This window comes from Psittacula echo, assembly GCF_963264785.1.
Source record: "Psittacula echo genome assembly, chromosome: Z".
Classification (NCBI taxonomy): domain Eukaryota; kingdom Metazoa; phylum Chordata; class Aves; order Psittaciformes; family Psittacidae; genus Psittacula; species Psittacula echo.
In genome coordinates, this window is record NC_137742.1 from 28662717 (window position 1) to 28681082 (window position 18366).

The window sequence follows — 18366 nt, forward strand, 5'->3', positions numbered from 1 at the left end:
AAGAAGTGTTAAAGGCTCCATCCCTGTTGGTGTTCAAGGCCAGGTTGGACAGAGCATTGAGTAACACAGTCTAGGGTGAGGCGTCCCTGCCCATGACAGCAGGGGGTTGCAACTTGATGATCTTAAGGTCCTTTCCAACCCAAACCATTCTATGATTCTATGAATATTTAAAGAAAAGGTTTAAATGCTTTCTGGTCTATGAGGCTCCTTCCTGGCTATTCTAAGTCAAAATAGTTTTGTTTTAGTCTTGTGTTCTGCCTCACATGTGAAGCATGCTTGTGGCAAAATGACTTCATCCTTAGCAGCCGTGTGCCATACCAATTCAGTGTCCAAGCAGCCAGCAGCACAGGGCAATCAATACCTGTCACTATGGGATAGGGAGCTAGCAAAACATTCTTAAGTATTCAAAGCAGTATTTTCCTGCAGTAGAAGGGTTGGATGCTGCTTCTTTAGCTGAGCTTGTGCTACTGCCCTGCTGCATCTCTATCATCTTCCTAGTCTACATGAGGACCCTTCTCTGTCCTGGTGTCACCTCTCACCTTTCCTTGGCAGCCCAGAACCTTTTCTATCTGCCAGGGCTTCCGCATGCCAATGCATCATATTCCGCTGACAGTAAAGATCCTAAAGTGATAGTATTCTTCCACAGTACTCATTTCTGCTATCCGAAGAAAAGTTTTGTTCTTCCATTTTTCTCAGGAATTCTGTGTGTCTTAACATGCTTCTTATAGATTCAGTATGCCAAGATTTTAAACTATATTGGGAGAATCTGGAAACCATAATGGTATTAATAGCTGGAGTGACAGATTATTTTGGTTTTTGATGTAGACAGTTGTCTCAGACATTCAACCATTTCAATGCAGGCCTAGCAAATCTCTCTTCCTTTGAGGTGAGTTGTCTATTTTGAATTTTCACAAAGATTTTTTTATTGACAGCCAGAACATCGTCTCACAGATTCAGGAACAGCTGAGGTTGGGAAGGTCATCTGGTCCAACCTTTCTGCTTAAGCAGGGCAACCTCCAGCCAGCTGCCCAGGACCATGTCCAAATGGCCTGTGAATATCTCCAAGGGTGGAGACTCCACCACCCCTCTCGCAACCTGTTCCATCGCTCAGTCACCCTCAAAGAAAGAAGTGTTTCCTGATGTTCAGAGGGAACCTCCTGTGTTTCTGTTTGTGCCCACTGCTTCTCGTCCCGTCACTGGGCACCAGTGAAAAGAGCCTGTCTCTGTCTTCGATGTACCCTCCTGTCCGTTCTTTGTACCACAGATAAGATCCCCTGTGAGCCTTCTCTTCTAGGCTGAACAGTCCCAGCTCTCTCAGCCTTCCCTCAAAGGAGGGGTGCTCCACACCTTCATCATCTTAGTGGCCCTTTACCGAACTCTCTCCAGTACGTCCATGCCTTTCTTGCAATGGACAACCCAGAACTGGACACAGTACTCCAGGTGTGACCTTATCAGTGCTCGGTACAGGGGAAGGATCACCTCCCTTGACCTACTAGCAGCACTTTGCCTAATGCAGCCCAAGAGACCATTTGCCACCTTTGCAGCAAGGGCACATTGTTAGCTCATGTTCAATATGGTATCCCCTAGGACCCCCAGGTCTTTACTTCCAAGCTGATTTTGAGGTGGGTGGCCCCCAGCATATATCAGTGCATGGGGTTGCTCCTCCACAGGTGTACTTCTTGTCAAACTTCATCAGGTTCCTGTCAGTTCATTTCTCCAGCCAGCTGAGGTCCCTTTGGAGGACAGAATGACCTCCAGAGTATCCAGAGCATCCTCCCAGTTCTGTGTTATCAGCAACCTTGCTGAGGGTATACTCTGCTCTACCATCCAGATTATCAATGAAGCAATTATCAGTCAAGGATTGTAAATTCAGTATTGACTCCTGGGGTATACTGCTAGTTACTGGTCTCCAACTGGACTTCACGCCAGTGACAGTCACTCCCTGGGCCTGGCTGTTCAGCCAGTTTTCAATCGACCTCAACATCTGCTCATTCAGCCCATACTTCACCAGCTTTTCTATGAGTATGCTATGGGAGACATTGTCGAACACCTTCCTGAAGCAGACAATATCAGTCGCCCTCCCCTCATCCACCAGGGCAGTCATGTCATCATAGAAGTTTATCAAGCTGGTCAAGCATGTCTTTGCCTTGGTAAATTCATGCTGAATACCCCTGAAGGCCTTCTTGTCCTTTGTGTACCTGTAAATGCTTTCCAGGATGAAATGTTCCATTATATTGTGAGAGATCAGAAAGTCGTATGTTCTCATGTATTACAATTCATTAACTACAGCACCCAAAACTTATGAAATTACAAAATCAAAGGCAGTACAACTACAAACGCAAATAACTCCCCACCAAGCCCCTAAATTCAAGGAGAATTTGACTTTGCCAACAAATATATACAGAAGCAGTGTTAGACCCTTGCACACATGAATTGGGAGTGATCTGCGAGCAAGCTGAAACTGCTCATGAATCCAAGGGAAGGACATGAAACATGGAAGGAATGCACTAAACCTGGACAGAGCCTATGCACTGTACACAGCGGTATACCCAGAATTCGTCTAGATGAGGGATGACAGTTCATCTGCATGCTAGTAGGCAAAGAATGATTCTTTTAATTCCTGTGTGTTATCTAATCTGCCAGAATTCCTTAAAAAATTCCCAAGGGAAAAAAGCATTTACCTGATACTTTAAAACATCCACATTGTAATAGGATGCAGACGGATTCTGCTCTGATAATTTCTTGAGGTAGAAAGTTATAGCTTGCATGTTCATCCAGAAGTCCATAGTACTGGAGTCACTTTGTGACTGATCACTACAAAGAAAAAGAAAGGTAGGAGTCAGAAGGCAACACTGAGTTTTATTATTTGTATGTCTAAAAAAAATGGAGATTAGATCCTTCCCTTTCTTTGCTATTTAAGCAAGAATTTGCTCTAATGCTTTCTAACACATAACTGTATCTTTCTAAATATTAAGACAAATTAACAGCTTGTTATAGAAAAATTCTCCTTCAAGTGTGTGGAGCAGTGTGAGTTTCCTCCACTGATTATCTACATCACAAGATGGAGTTCATGCTGAATTTGGATTTTACTTTTAATAAACCACGATTTTAATACAACTAGGTGCTGTGAGGATGTGTGGGAGGTGGGGATGAAAGTGATATTTGAAAAGGAATGTTATCCAATTTGGAATAAATCCTAAAATCATAACTAGTCTGGGATACGACATAGCTTCACTGATGTACTGAATTTAGATTTGTGCTGTGTCTCTTACTATACTTTCATATATTTCTAGAGAGTGTAAGCTTGCAAAGTTTTTTTTTAATTAAAAGTGATTTTCAAATTATTATAATCAATTGTTTCTTAGATAATAATAGCCACATTCAATCTTACTAACATTTTATTATATCATTTCTATATGTAGGTAAGAGCGCACATGACTGCAGAAGCTGTTTGGAAGCTACTGGAACATGGTGTTCTGCAGATCAAGAATATTTGCAGCTCTGGTTGCATCAGTTTTATTTTGAATAAGGATGAAGCATTTAAGAAAACTGATTCAAAACCCTGAATTTAAATCAATTAAGAACCAAAGACCTCTTCTGAATGTCTGTGGATACAGTGAAGAACTGCATCCATTCCTAAGGAATGCAGAGTGTGTCTGCGGAGTGAAAGCTGACAATGAGTACCTGCAACACAGTAAATATGACTGCAGTGGGTTGAATGTCTTAGAACTGTGACTTACGTACTAGTAGTCTGTCCAATTTACTCAGAATTTGCTTCTTGATAACACTACTGCGATTGATGAATTTTCCATTTTCAGTAAAATATATACACACTTACTTATCACTAAAGAGGCCTTCCAAATTTAAATAAATGAAACTAGTAGTAAAACCTTTCTGTTGCTCCACAAACAAGTACAATTCAAACCAGAAATTCTGACATCACTAGAAATAGAAATATCACTCACATTAAAAACTTTAATCACCGTAAGTACCAAGCAAATGAAATCCCTTGCAGTATATGATAAAAAGTCAGAATGTTGCTATATGAGTTTAACTTTTGTAAATATCCATTATATGTATCCTTTCTAATTAGAGGCAAAGTGTTACAGCACTTAAAGACTACTAGACACTTTCACTTCTTTTAAAATCTACTTTTCCAGTATAACTCACTCTGTCTGATACAGCTCTGCTACCATTTCAGTTATAAACTGGCATGTCAAAAAGTGATTAATTTTGTATGAATCATTCATTACATATGAATGATAAAAATGAAATTAAATAGAAAAGAATGGATGTGTACAGTTTGATTTTTAGTAATTTAAAAAATGTAACATCAAAAAGCATTTAACTCTTTTTCAAATATTTTTTCAATAAATTAAATAGATACTGCTTAGCTGAAACACATCTCTGCTAAATAATATGAACTTTTATAAATTTTTTAAAAGATCTCCAAGTGCTGTGATTTCAACTATTATCCTACACAATCAGCACCCTCTTAAGAATTCTCGCAAGTGTGCTGCTAAACACTTGAGAAATACAGCTAAATAATGCATACGATCTAGTGTAGAAATTAATACAGCTTAAAAATATGCTAGTAGATGATGAATGAGATTAGGTGTAGCTCCTACTACTTGTCTTCCGTGTAAGGCTACTGTTTCATCATTTAATCCTACCACTGTTACTACTGTGTGAAGAAAAAGTTATAAAATGCATGTAAACCCAGCTGCATTTACAAACTATTTTTTTTTACAGCTCCTGTTACACTCAACACAAGTTTCAAGTCAAATACTCACTAAGGTTTTTTAATGGTGGCATTGGAGAGAACTGAGGTGAATAAGATTAATTCAGGAAATGAAACTGTGTATAAGCAAATCAACAAGACTATAGAGAATTCCAGTTTACATATACAACTGACATTTTACAAATCATGTAGTTTACTTTTTTATTAAAAATATACAAAACCTGTATACAAGTTGTGCATTTGGAAGTATCTGCTCTAGTTTGCTTGTGTTCTTCATCCTGAAGCAGAGCACGGCTGGAGATGGGTTGCTGGTGAATACCTTAATAATCCCACTTGGGAATGATACCGTCATATCACCAGTAATCTTCACAATACATCTAGAAAATAATGAAAACATCAGTTTCATTGCAACTCATTACTGCCTAGCTTTAATACTAATTTTAAAGCAATCACTGTACTTTCAAAATCTGATGATCTAAATTAAAAACAGAAAATCAATTTCAAATGAGGGTAATGTGACAATGTACCATCACTTTCAGCTTGAAAGTTAGATGAAATAAGAAAAAACTTTAGCTGGTTAAAGCATACAGTAGTCTTTGTGGATGTTTTTTAGGCTTTGTAAACACGGCACTGCTATGCTTAGGCAAGGCCTAAGAAGCATAGCAAGGGATGTGATGAAATGAGAGGCTTTTAGGTGGCCAAATTTACATCTAGCACCTACCTGACTATGATAAAAACCCTTCTCATTTTCAGTTTTCTCATTGAACACAGTTTTGTAAAGCAAGGATATATGAACTCCTAGTGGGATGCCGGCCAACACAGAGCAGTCAATCACTACTGTCACTTATATCAGGGGGAAAAAAAAACCAAAACAACCAACCCTCTGAATCCCCCTTCTAATAATTTTCCCCAAAATATTAAAAGTAAACCCAGTGTGTTTTCTTACTGTAACTTATTATTCAAAATTCACTATTTAACTAACTTTGTGGGATCTGCTCCTTTAAAGTAGGCGTTTACAGATTCAGTAAGGGCTACTGCAACAGGCAAGGTGTCCTGGTTTCCAAGGCTGACAGGGCTGGGACCACCTGAAACACCTAGAATACATACAGTGTATAGGTTTAATTTTCACAAACCTTAAAAATAGATTTCAGAACAGTTGACTACATCTGTAATTTTCACAAGAGGTTTTTGCTATCAAGGTTACAGTAGCATCTGAAGTATTACTTGAAAAGTATGTAGAAAAAATACAGACATAGTACAGTACAATCGTACCATCAAAACACTGCTTAGCAGCCTAAGGAAACAGGACTATCAGTATGAAATTATGTAAATGGACAGACACAAGAAAATACGTGAGACAAAGGAACATGTCATTAAAATAGCTATTGGTGAAAGTGAAATAAACAGATCCAAAGGAAATCAGACATTGACTAGAATACTTAAAAAAAATCCCTACTGTATGCTTACTGTATGGAAAAATGTATGATAAAATGGTCACGGAAATGCGAAGAATTCACTTAGAGTATGTATGAGCTTAAATGCAAACACATTAATATTATGCCTTATAAGTTATCTGTTAAACATTCTTCTAATTATTTCCGACAATAAAGGTTCCCAAGCAGAAGTTGTTGGGGAAGCCTTTACAGATGCTTGGCCAACACAACACAGTTCCAATGCAAAGCTAGAAAAATGAACTCAGATCTTATGGTAAGGCTTTTTGAAATGCATGTGTACAAATAATGAAACCGTTGTCATAGGATTTTACATTTCACAAATTTTCTGTATGTGTACCAAATATAAAAGACAATACTGGAAGTTCTATATTTTTATTACTACAGCAGTGTAAGACATCTTACTAATTTCTTATACCACTGCTGAAATGTCCTGTATCACATAATATTAACTATCACAAAGGAAGCACAATCTTTCTTTTTTCATGAGCAAAATGAGAATTTTTCTCTTATACCAAAAAGCAGAAACAAAATACTTCAATATAATATTTCTCATGGCAAACTAATTCTATTTACTCTAAAACAGTGGCTGTGGCTTGTGAGCTCTTTCAGAAGCAAAAATGAAGTTGGGACCTTGTTCTTCACACAGTGACTAAAATGAGATATTAAATCCAGAGATAAGTGAAAGAAGTAGTAACAACAAGAGAGTAAAAGACAGGAGTTGGTCTTATTCTGCTACCTCATACCTCACTCTTCATCATGGTTTCTTGCCTAAGGTAGTAAAATGCTCTAAATACTCTCAGCATCATGAAAGAAAAAAATTCAGTGCAACACCAAGTCGTCCTTAGATTGAAAGTGATACTCTAGTCACAGGTGTTCAGAAATTCTTAGCTGAATGAAATACTATGATGTTAGCTCCAAAACACTAATGTATTTATTTTTTCAGTATGAACAGCAGGCTGGGTTTATTTATTCTTTCAGACAATACAAGGGTCATGTTTCCAAAGTTTTCTTTTTCTCCCTGAAGCCTACCAATAAAAGCTGTGATTCTCAATCTCAGGAGTCTAGAAACCACAATTTCAATACGTAAATGTGCAATAAAATAATGAGTTAAGAATAACCAGAAATTCTGTTTGGTGAAATATTGAATTCCAGAAGTATTTTCCACTAAAGTGAAAATGTGTACTCAATGGTTTTGGCACTATGGTTGCTGGGGTGTTTTACCTTCTTTTTCTCCCAGTTTACTAAGGAAGAACAAGCAGTTGCAAGCAGACAGGAGGTGATTACCATGTATTATGTCAGATTGTTTAGAGATGCATATTTTTAAATCTTTTACTTATCATGTCTTCGTGTATATTTTTATATTGATATTTGCAATGCAGAGTAATGCAAATATATAAATGATACTCACGGGTAAAAGACAAATACTGATTTCTTGACTGAAGAGTGAATTTTATTAACAACACTATTTTTAGTGGTTTTTTTTTTTGAAACACCAAAGCAAACAAATGTAAGTATATAAATTTCTCTGAGATGTATTTGAGAGACTACAAATAAGACAGCTTTTCTAATTTGCTCACCCATTGATTCATCAAAATCTGTGTTTTTGTAAAACCTAGTAAATTGAAACAAATATAACTGTTTAACTTAACTATGTAAGCCATTGTTTTGTTGCCTTGCTGCTGAAGAGACAAAGCAATGCAGTAATATCCAGCTTCAGGGCCTTCCACACCTGCTGTGAGCTCTCAGAGGGAGCCTTGCTGCATCTCAGCCTGCAGCTCAGCCCAAGGCTCCAGTTATAGCACCTTCAGCAGTGACAGCAAAGCTGACTTCGATGCCCTGCCATCTGCCTCTGCCCCAGCCACCATTAACAGCCCCTGAGCTGTGCTGACACAAGAGCTACCGACAGCAACATGCAAACAGTTGCAGTGACACACTCAGGGAGGTTGCCAAGCTGCAGAATAAAAGACTGCATCATTGGTCATAAAAAGGGAAAACAAACAAACCTGATCAAATGGTTTTAGTTCAATTTAGGAACAATGATTCAGACAATTTTAATACTGGCTAAAAGGCTGTCATAAAAGAAAAATTATTTTACAAGTTACCTTTGTTATCTGTATTTTCAAAGAACTGTATTACATGTAAGTATAGAAACATTTTTACCTACTTGTCTTATGATTATCAAAGTAAAAATATTCACTTTACTTGAAAGAAAGTAGTATTGACAAACCAAAGAAGCAAAAGCAAGTTCCAGGTTGTTTGGGGCAGAGAAGGGATAGACAGAAGATTATGTTATATAAAAGCAGTTATATCAAGTTTTGGTGATTTCAGCAACATATAACTTGCTATGTAGTTGAGCTTTCAGGCTACTTGTATCTGCCATGTACTAGAAATAGCTGGACAAACTTGTTTCAAAAGTACAACTTTATTAGGTGCAGTATATTAGGATGATTAGTTAACATGTAAATCTACTTTGAATACAATACCTGGTGGTGTCTCACAAAGCTTTTCAATTGTAGGAAGATTTCCAATCAAAAGATCATCTTCTATTACATTTAAATAAAACAAAACATTGCAAGAAAACAAAGTATTTCAAGCAAAAATAATGTTAAAAATTAATATATACATAAATACTTTGCAAATTAAGGCTAAAGCGTAAAAGAAACATTCCATTATGCATGCCTTAAAGTTAACTTGGAAAAAGATCATTAGAGTCAGCTCTACTATTTTGAACAAATGGGGTAACAGAAACACTGTACTGTGCAAAAGTCAAAAGAATATAGACACTAGTGTATAGTATATTCTCATGCCCATAGTCTTTCAGCTATCTGCACTGTCCTTCCCAGCTCTTCAGGACTATTTAGTTATTACAGTCAATGCAGACGGAACTGTCCTTTGTTTACTTTTTCTAGGCCCAGTGAATAAACTTGTCAAACCTCAGTGTCAGCACACACCTCCTTACCTCCTCCCTCACCTCATGATTTCACTCTGTCACTGTCTCCAATAACACACACACTCACAGCTGGGGCTACTGATGCTGCTGCCACCAACTTTGGGTTCCTTGGTGCTGAGGCCTGAGGATGTAAGCCTGGATGAACTTTAGCAACCAAAGTATCAGTTATGTTTCTATGATGCTTCTGAGCATTTGGGAAACTGGTGGACACTGAACTGTAACAGGTACGGCTAGGCAAACCTTATTAGTTTTTGCTTTGCACAGTTGGAAACGGTTGCACTACTTTCAGTGCAGAACTGGCACTACTCCCACTAGAAGCTATGAGGTGCTCTCCTGAGCTGCTGAGCCTGGGTAAGGAATCCTTGGCATCAGTAACATTCACAGATAACGGTTAACTCAAAAATCTCATTTGGCTTGGGACTGAAGTGGTAATATAATCAGGAATAAAACTTTTCAATTCTGCTACAGAAACAAGTTAGATGTCTTTAAAAAAGCCAAACCAACCACACAAAAACTATCCCCTAGTAAGTCTCCTTTTCATTTGTTATAACCAAATATCAAATCTAAAGGACTTTTGTTTAAAAATATGAGAAAACCTTCTGAAATTAGTGGCAACACACGAAATCTAATTTGCTTTTCATCATCATCTTTTTTTATTTTTTTTTGCTTTTACTAAACACGTCTTCAGCTTACATACTTCACTAACTTGAAGAAAAAGACGCGTTACTTTCATGATTTGGAAAATGCAATTACAGGATAACAACAACAACAACAAAAGAACATAATATAACTCGATTTTGTAAACATTTATGTTCACTAAAATTTTTCAGTTCCCAAAATATGTCTGCACTTATATAATCATTTTCTTATATACTTACATAACTTACACATAATCTTCCGAAAAAATATATAACATGTTGTGCTTGATGAATGAATGTACAAGCATACAAAATAGGAACTCATAGAATATTAGTTTTGAAAAATATTTCCTTAAAGAACATGCCATAATTGGATGTATGGTGTAATCCAATTAAATCCCCTGTCAGTGTCATTTAGAAGCAGGCATTGCAAAGGATGCTTGAAATACCTAGACCGGAGTCACATGCGGAACACCTAACTCCAATGAGTGGCTTTTCTAACAGGTGGAACCTAGTGGCAGAATTATGCTATTTCTAAAATAAGTTAAAATGGTTAATTTAACTTACCAACTGTAGGTGTGTTTGCTGCACTGAGAGAAGCAGAAGAGGATATGGAGGAAATGCTCTCTGCACGTGCCAAGGGAGCTGCAGGAGGTGGACTGGAGTTAGAGGTCAGTGGAGGGCTGAATGGCCTAGGCTGAACAAAAGAGATTACAAGAGCATTACATGAAGTGATTCTAAAGTGATGAAAGAAAAGACTGTAAATAGAAGAGTTCTTCATTTCATGCCCCAATCAATTTCATAGTGTTTCTCAGCATAGCTTTAATGCTTTATCTACCCTAATATTTTGTGTAAATCCAAGAAACCACATTTCCCATTATAATCAATTCCATTATTTCATAGATTACCATTATTAAGTTTTTGCCTGGGTAGTTAAATCTAATATATTTGATTATGTAGCAGCCTGTCAATAATTGTGCAATAACACAGTAGCAGAACCTAAGCCTACAGCCTTGTGTATGTGTGCAGCAAATGCGGATTTATAGAGCTAAAGGAGAGCTGCTAACAAACTGGAAGTGAGTCCAGCAGAGGCCAAATAAAATAGCTGGAACTGAAGTACATGAGAGGGAGATAGGCTGAAGGACCTGGGTTTGTTCAGCCTAGAGCACAGAAGCCTAAGGAGAGATCTAGAAGCAGTCTTTCACTAGCTAAAAGGTCTTACAAAGAAGGTGGCATCAGGCTCTTCTCAGAGATGCAAGAGCTACAGCAAGGGAAATTTCAGCTGAACTTGACAAAAACATTTCTTCTTGTAACCTCATGGTTAAACCCTGAGACAGGCTTGCCCAAAGAGATTGTAAGATTTTCCTCTCCAGAGATTTTCAAAACTCAGCATGTCCTTGAGCAACATGATGCAATTTTGAATTGCCCGGCTAGCCTAGAGACCTTAAAACATTCCTTCCATCCTAAATTATCGAAGTTTTTATGATTTGCTTAACAGTTAAGGTATTAAACTAATTAATCATTAATTTGGGATTAACCTATCTAGAAGGTACTGGAACCCTTGAAGCATCTATTTTGGCTGAGTAACTGTTTATTTTTATTTTGGTTCTATCATAGTTGTTGCTGGTTATGTGGCTTTTATGCAGATTATGGAAATTGTAAAAGGAGTTTATATATAATGACAACAACTGACAATCTTCCACTTGTATGCAGATAATGACAATTTCTGAAATAACAGTATAAAAAGAATGTAGCTTTGTGCAGAATCATACCTCAGAGCAGAACAGTACTAGCTGAATTTTTCTACTTAATTATGACATAAAGAACAGAGTACTCAGTCTAAGAGCAACTACTACAGTTTTATACTGGAATGAGAAAAGAATCTCAAAATTAACCCTATTCTGACCTTACAGAAATGCAAAACAGTTTAAAAATATCTTAGTTTTGTCAAATCATAAGACCATATTTTTGTCCATAACAAGAGTATGACGAAAATACTTGCTACTTTGAAAGACAGTAAGAGGATCTTAACCATGGTCACTTTTTTCCAAGTCAGTAAGTCAAATGAAACCTAAAGAATCCACAGAGAAGATTAAGTGTGGCTTGGTGTGATATGTTGTCTGGGTGTCTGCAGTCTTTGCCACGTTCATTATCAGCAGGTGGACCCACACTGCAGGCAGTGAGCAATGTGCAACCTCTCACTATCCCTGATGGGCAGCTGCTGCACTTACCTTCTCTACCAACCAACACAATGTGTTGTCAACACATGAGTTGATAAAGATCCACTTAATACCATTCATTCCCCAAAGCTTTGGTGATATCCCTAAATCAATGGAGCTTTGTTAATAATTTCACTATTTAACATTTTAAAAACTTCAATTTTATACACATGCTAGCCTTTCATTAAATTACTGACTTGTTCAATTAAAAACATTCAGCTGATGCAAAAATTATGGTTTAGACCTGTGTAGTTCTGTTAAGAATTATTTTGTTACAGTAATGTTATTATGACAAACAACATCCATGCCTGTCTGGCAATGCTGAAAATCTGCTTGATTCCTTGAACATTAGCTGCAAAGCAACGCCACTGCAATGGCATAAATGAATGGTATCTCTGACATCAAGTTACCATGGAAAGTCAAAAAATCCCAATCAATACATACTATTTCATTAATCCCAGTAAGTTTCCCGGTGGACAGCTTTGGTCTTGAAGCTGGCCTTGGAGGGGGTACAATGGTGCCTATAGAAAGAGGAGTTGTGGGCCTTGCTGAAAGAAAGCAAATTTAAGGAAATAAATATTAGAAAGATCACACTGAACATTAATATGTACTCACTTGAATTGAATAACTGGAAGTTATGTTTCTAGTAGAAGTTGCCCCATGTTCTTCTAAACCTAACAGAAACAACTAACAGATGGTGGCAGCAGTGCAAAGACGCCACTTTTACAGTCACTTTTCTGAATAGAATTATATTTCAAAATGTTAGATACCATCCAGTAAGTATGCCAGATGTAAAATTAACTTCAAAATAAACTGAAATGTTAATGTATGTACAACTATGTTGTTGCAGCACATTCTATTATCTTCCTCAAATTATTCTGGATGACTCTTATTTAATGAAATCAGTTAATGATATTTAAAATACAACTTTAAATATGGAGTTTTTTCAGGCATTCAGCATAACTCTGCTGTCATTTAAACATGGGAGTTTCACACTGACTTGGGAAGAAAGAACTTAGGCTAATACTGACCTCATTCATCTTAAGAGATGCAAACTCAAATGTTCCCAAATAAAGTAATTTCTAAAATATCAATAATTCCTTTAAAATTTTTATTATGCTCCAAGATGACAGTGCATGCTAAACACCGAGTAGTCTGCTGCATTATTACAGGTATATTCAGTGAGCCATGGCACACTTGCCCATATGCACTTTTCCTTTGTCCTCTTAGTATGTGGCATTACCATGATATCATCCACACTTCAAAATATGGGGTGTTAAAAAGGAACAGTTTTAAATTCAACTTATTTAACCTGAAATCTAATCTATACAAAGCTACTTAGGAATGGAATTGTTTTTGCAAAAATCAATCACTTAATCTTTGAGATCTGCTGTCTGACATCCCACAAAAAATACATTCCTATTTCTAAAAAGTAAAGCTCTGCATAGTTAAGAGAAAGCAATGCCTTTAATTGAATAATTTGAAATTTTCTTCTTATTTCAAGCTGCATATTTACTTCATTGTCCTAACTATCATGGATGTTGGTGCTAACAAGCAGTTCAGTACATTCTAAGCAAGAAGATGAGTTAATTTTAACATCAGGTTAACAATAATAGCAAAAAGAAAAATGAGTCCAAAGCTTGCTTTCTGGAGTCAGTTATTAGCAAAGAGCAGTACACAATGCATGCTTGCCATACCCTTATTTGTATGAGCACAAGAAGACACTAAACTATAGTCCAGTAGTGCTGAAGATGATGTGGAAGAGATTTCAGCAGCAGTGACAGTTTCTTCAATGAATAATTGTTCACGGCACAGAGCACTGAAAAGGTCACTTTGATCCTCAGAAGCACAGCTGTTGGAAGAAGTCTCAAGCAAAGCAGAAGAGGCAAGGCAGGCACTTTCAGTTTTAAAATGCAATCTTTGGGGTTCCTTCTTGTCTGCGTTTGTGTGTCTAATTGTAAGAAGTTCATCAGCAAAGGAAATCCACTGACTCTGAGACCATGAAGTACTGGTACTCTCTGATGGCGCTGCTGTAACACCAGATTTGCACAAAATGCCAGTGCTAAAGTCTGGTGAGGATGGGCTTGCAGACCCAGAATCTGTCTGGCGTCCAAGCAAAGACTGACATACTCTACACCCAGGCAAATCAGTGGTAGATGAGGAGGAGCTCCTATTGTGCTCTCTTAGTGTAGCTGAAGGAAAAGGGAAGAATTGAAACTAGGACCAACATTGAAAAGATAAGAATTTCAATATTCAAAAAAGTATTCAATATCCACTGCATGAGACTAGCCAGCATGAAAAATGACTGCTCTACTAGGCTAAAAATGCCACTTACAAATACAAGAAAAAAAACCCAGCCACATACCACATGTATTTCATTCATACTGCCAACCACATCACTTCCCATTTTTTAAGTGAGCCAAGAAGTAATCTGTTTCCCTGCACTTAAGGCCCTACTTTCCTTATTCCTCCAACTTTGTTCCTGTCATGCTTTAACTTCCACTCATCTGTGTGTTTTTGTTCTTGTGTCCTACTCTAGCTTTTTTCTTTTCATTTATTTCAAATTTATTTAATCAAAACTATCCTATCCTGTTCCTTCTAAACATTTTTATCTTCTTACCCTTAATATTTGTAATGTGAAGGCCCAACATAAATGGCTGTCCAGTGAATGAATGCAGACAATGCAGTCATGAGATCCTATTTGATATTCTCTCTCTATCAACCTGTATCTATATGTACAAGGCATGATCCACCTCAGTTTATTTCCTCTCTCATCCTATAATCTTCAGGCTGTTGGAAAACAGGAGTTTTCCACAAGTATTCCCTGCATTTGGCTGTTGCCTGTTGCAGTAGATGACAAAAGAAGCATAAAAAGCAAAGGTTAGTCCTCAACATCTTGCAGATTGGTAAAGCTAGGAGCAATGGCAGAGTGACATACAGAATCAAAAACCAGAAACCTGTTTAAAAGTTCAGATAAAAAGTGTAGGTGTCCTCTCTACAGTGGCCCTTTTGCTATGAAAAGTGCATAATCTAAGCCAACATAAACAAGGCTTTCCCCTTCTAATAAATATTTTAAATATTACTCAAAGGCTTTAAAGTAATACTAAAAAACCTATTCCAAAAAAAAAAGTGAAAATGTTCAAAACTGTTTTAAAAATACATATGGATGAAAATGAGGAAGATAAAAAGAACCAATCTTACAATATCAATAGCTGGCTAAAAAAAAATGTCTGTTTTGTTTGTTTAAGATAACAAAGTTAGCTTAAACTTCTAATAAAGCAGGATTATTCATGGATGACCAAAGTTTACTTCTGTGTTGCATAAACCACTGTCTGCTCAAATACCATGGGGTAGTTTAAGTGTTCAATGATTAACACAGAGTTACAAAAGAACAGCTAAAGGAATGTTTCAACAGTAAAAAGAGAACAGTAATCTGTGGGACATGCTACACCAGGATATGCAGATATGCTGTATATAGAACAACTAATTAATGTACTTTAAAATTTTGATGGAGATTTTTCAAAGCTTTAAGCATCAATTTACCTATATTAACCTTCAAGTTGAAGATAAAACACTGATTTCTAGAAAATACAATCAGATCAAAGTATTTTTTTAATTTTTTAGAAATAAGGTGCAGGTTAGTAAGCATCAGAACTTGATTTAAACAACAATATAAACTACATCAATCCAGTATTTTTTTCCCCCCAGAACATATTAGTAATTTGTTATACGTTTGGACACTTACTTTCTACTTAACTCCATGGCTCATTTCACAAGTGTAAATATCTTAGTTAACTCCTATAATAACAATCCTTTAAATGATTATTTAGCAGATAGTTTGCCAAAGCACAGATGCCTGATACCAGCTTTCTCACAGGGCATATTCCACCAATTTCATTTAAATGTGCATAAGCCTTTTTCACATGTGATGGCTTGGATAGATGACTCCCCCAAGATGTGGCTTCAGAGAATGTTACAGATCCCAGTTACCTGTCACTACTCATAAACCAGAGACCACTTTCTCCACCATTCTGCTGACAGGAAGTCAGCAGAACTGTGTACAGGAAGGACTGTACCAGCATTTCCTAACCTGCTTTGAATTTCCAGCCATGAACAACTGGATACAGTAACAACCACCAGCACAGAAAATTGTGTCCTTGGCCTTGCTTTGCAGACTCTTAACATGAGACCGAAACAGCTTTCGGGAAAGAACCACTTCTTTTCAGCATATTCAAGTAATATATATTTCTGTATAATTTATCCTTAAATATGCTATAGATTGGAAGACACTAGCCAATAATAGTGACTGGTTACTCACATCTAATGATTTTCAAAAGCTAGATTTGTTAAAAATGAAAATTTAAAGGAACACATTTATAATGAAAGAGTAAGTTCTACTTAAAATCTGAAAGGTTACATGGCAATACTGGTTCCTGCTAAAAGATCATTACTACGGCCAAGAAGAATTAACTCTAGTTGTGCAGAATTCCCCTATTGATACACGTATTCTTCCTTACTGTTCATTAATCCATACGATCAAGCACAGAGGAAAACAGCTAGAAAGCCATGACTGTGAACAAAGAAGGGAGGTCTATTATAATTTTTGGTATATGAATACATAGTTAAAAGAAACAATGAACAATTCCTTTCTCAGGCATGTGGGAAGAGTCTCTACATTAAGACAGGAGAGGCTGGAAAACAGATACACAGTAGGTAGCCTGAAAATAGAAGTATACTGCTTTAGAAAATTCTTTTCAATAGTCTAAGCATGTCCCCTTGCAATAACTAAAAAAGCAACAACAGAACACCTTGACGTGTATAGACAAAATGTTTTCTACTATCAAATATTTTACCTGAGGAGGATGAGGATGCCAAAGAAGCTGAAGAGGAAGATTCAAGAGAACTGCTGAAAAGTGGGTCCCATGCCAGGAGGTCACTGTTTGTCTTTCTATATTAGGAGTTACAATTGGAATATAAATGAAAGATGTATATATTAATAAATATCAAGCTACAACTCTGGTAGTAGTTTGATAATATAATAAACATAATATGATAAATAAATGTGATAAATTCTTCTTCATCAGTTAGTCTTTGCATATAAAAATAAGAAGTACTTACAAACTGCAGGTCAAGGAACTGATAAGGAGACTAACTGAACTGATACCTTGATGCGATTTTGTGTGTGGACATACTTAATAATGTCAGTTAAAGGATTATAATTTTCAAAGAGACATACATCTTCAAGTATTTCTGTATACACATTTATAAACAATGTATACAGAACTGTCCAAATATGGGGCTTGTAATCTTAAACACTTTACCATGGAATAGTATAGGATAGAAACTAAACCTGTCTTATTTAAAACCTGAGATTTTAATAAAACCCAATATTTTGTAATCATGTCATCATAAGTAACAATTCAGATGGATGACAATGAAGCAAGTACATTAGAAGGGAGAAACAAATTAATAGAAACCTCCATTGTTACATAATTTACTCCTTCTGATGCAATAGATCATGAATTAAAATAGCTGTCAGCTGATATTTCCAATGAGTTTCTGAGTATTATATCAAAAGAAGACCAAATTCCCATGAAACTGTTTCTGACGGAATTTTAAATTTGAACTTACTCATTAGTTGGAGCGGAAAGCTTTGATTTTGTTAATTCTTCACCTAAAGAAAAGACACAGTATTATTGCCAAAGCTGTGACAATCTAAAATAAAAAATCAGCTTCATTATAAGAAGACAGAGAATATAATTATTTTAAAAACTTCTTCACTGGAAGGGTGATAAGGCAGTGGAACAGGCCTCCCAAGGAAGTAGTGGAATCTCTGGAAATGTTCAAAAACAGTGTAGATGAGGCCCTCAGTGACATGGCTTAGTTGTGGACTTGGCAGTCCTGGTATAACAGTTGGACTTGATCTTAAATGTCTTTTACAACCTAGTTATTCCTATAATTAACAGTTGCAGTTCAAAACTAATTATGAATTATTAAAGTGACAAAGAGAAAATGCATTCTTTTTCACAATATAAATTCAGGTAGTCCTGAAATACATTCCAATAAGAGAGGACTACACAAAGCAATGCATTTCTGGAGGAAGTGTTTTTCACTTGAAATTTCTTCCTTGAATTATACTGCTCACTTCAATATAATTCTTCAGCAAATCTGGCTTGATTTCCCACTGGAAGAAACCCTCCAGTATAGAGACTAATGCTCTGTCCTCTACCTCCAGGGCCACCTTTTATGTGTTTTACTATAAAACAGAGAGAGTGTGCTTTGCTAGTTTTTGGACCATACTAAACTTGAGTGGGTAGAAGGGTTTTAAGAACTTTCACAGTAGCCTTTTCCACGAAGTCCTCCC

General features: G+C 36.6%; 1 protein-coding gene across 1 annotated transcript in view; it reads right to left on the reverse strand.

Moving 5' to 3' along the window:
• The window catches only part of FCHO2 (FCH and mu domain containing endocytic adaptor 2), an 89008-nt gene that overhangs the window by 7033 nt on the left and 63609 nt on the right, over positions 1-18366 (reverse strand). The window contains 7 exon segments of the mRNA XM_080638470.1: positions 2682-2814; positions 4963-5118; positions 5724-5835; positions 10351-10480; positions 12447-12550; positions 16856-16950; positions 17634-17676. Coding sequence (XP_080494596.1) covers positions 2682-2814; positions 4963-5118; positions 5724-5835; positions 10351-10480; positions 12447-12550; positions 16856-16950; positions 17634-17676 — 773 coding nt within the window.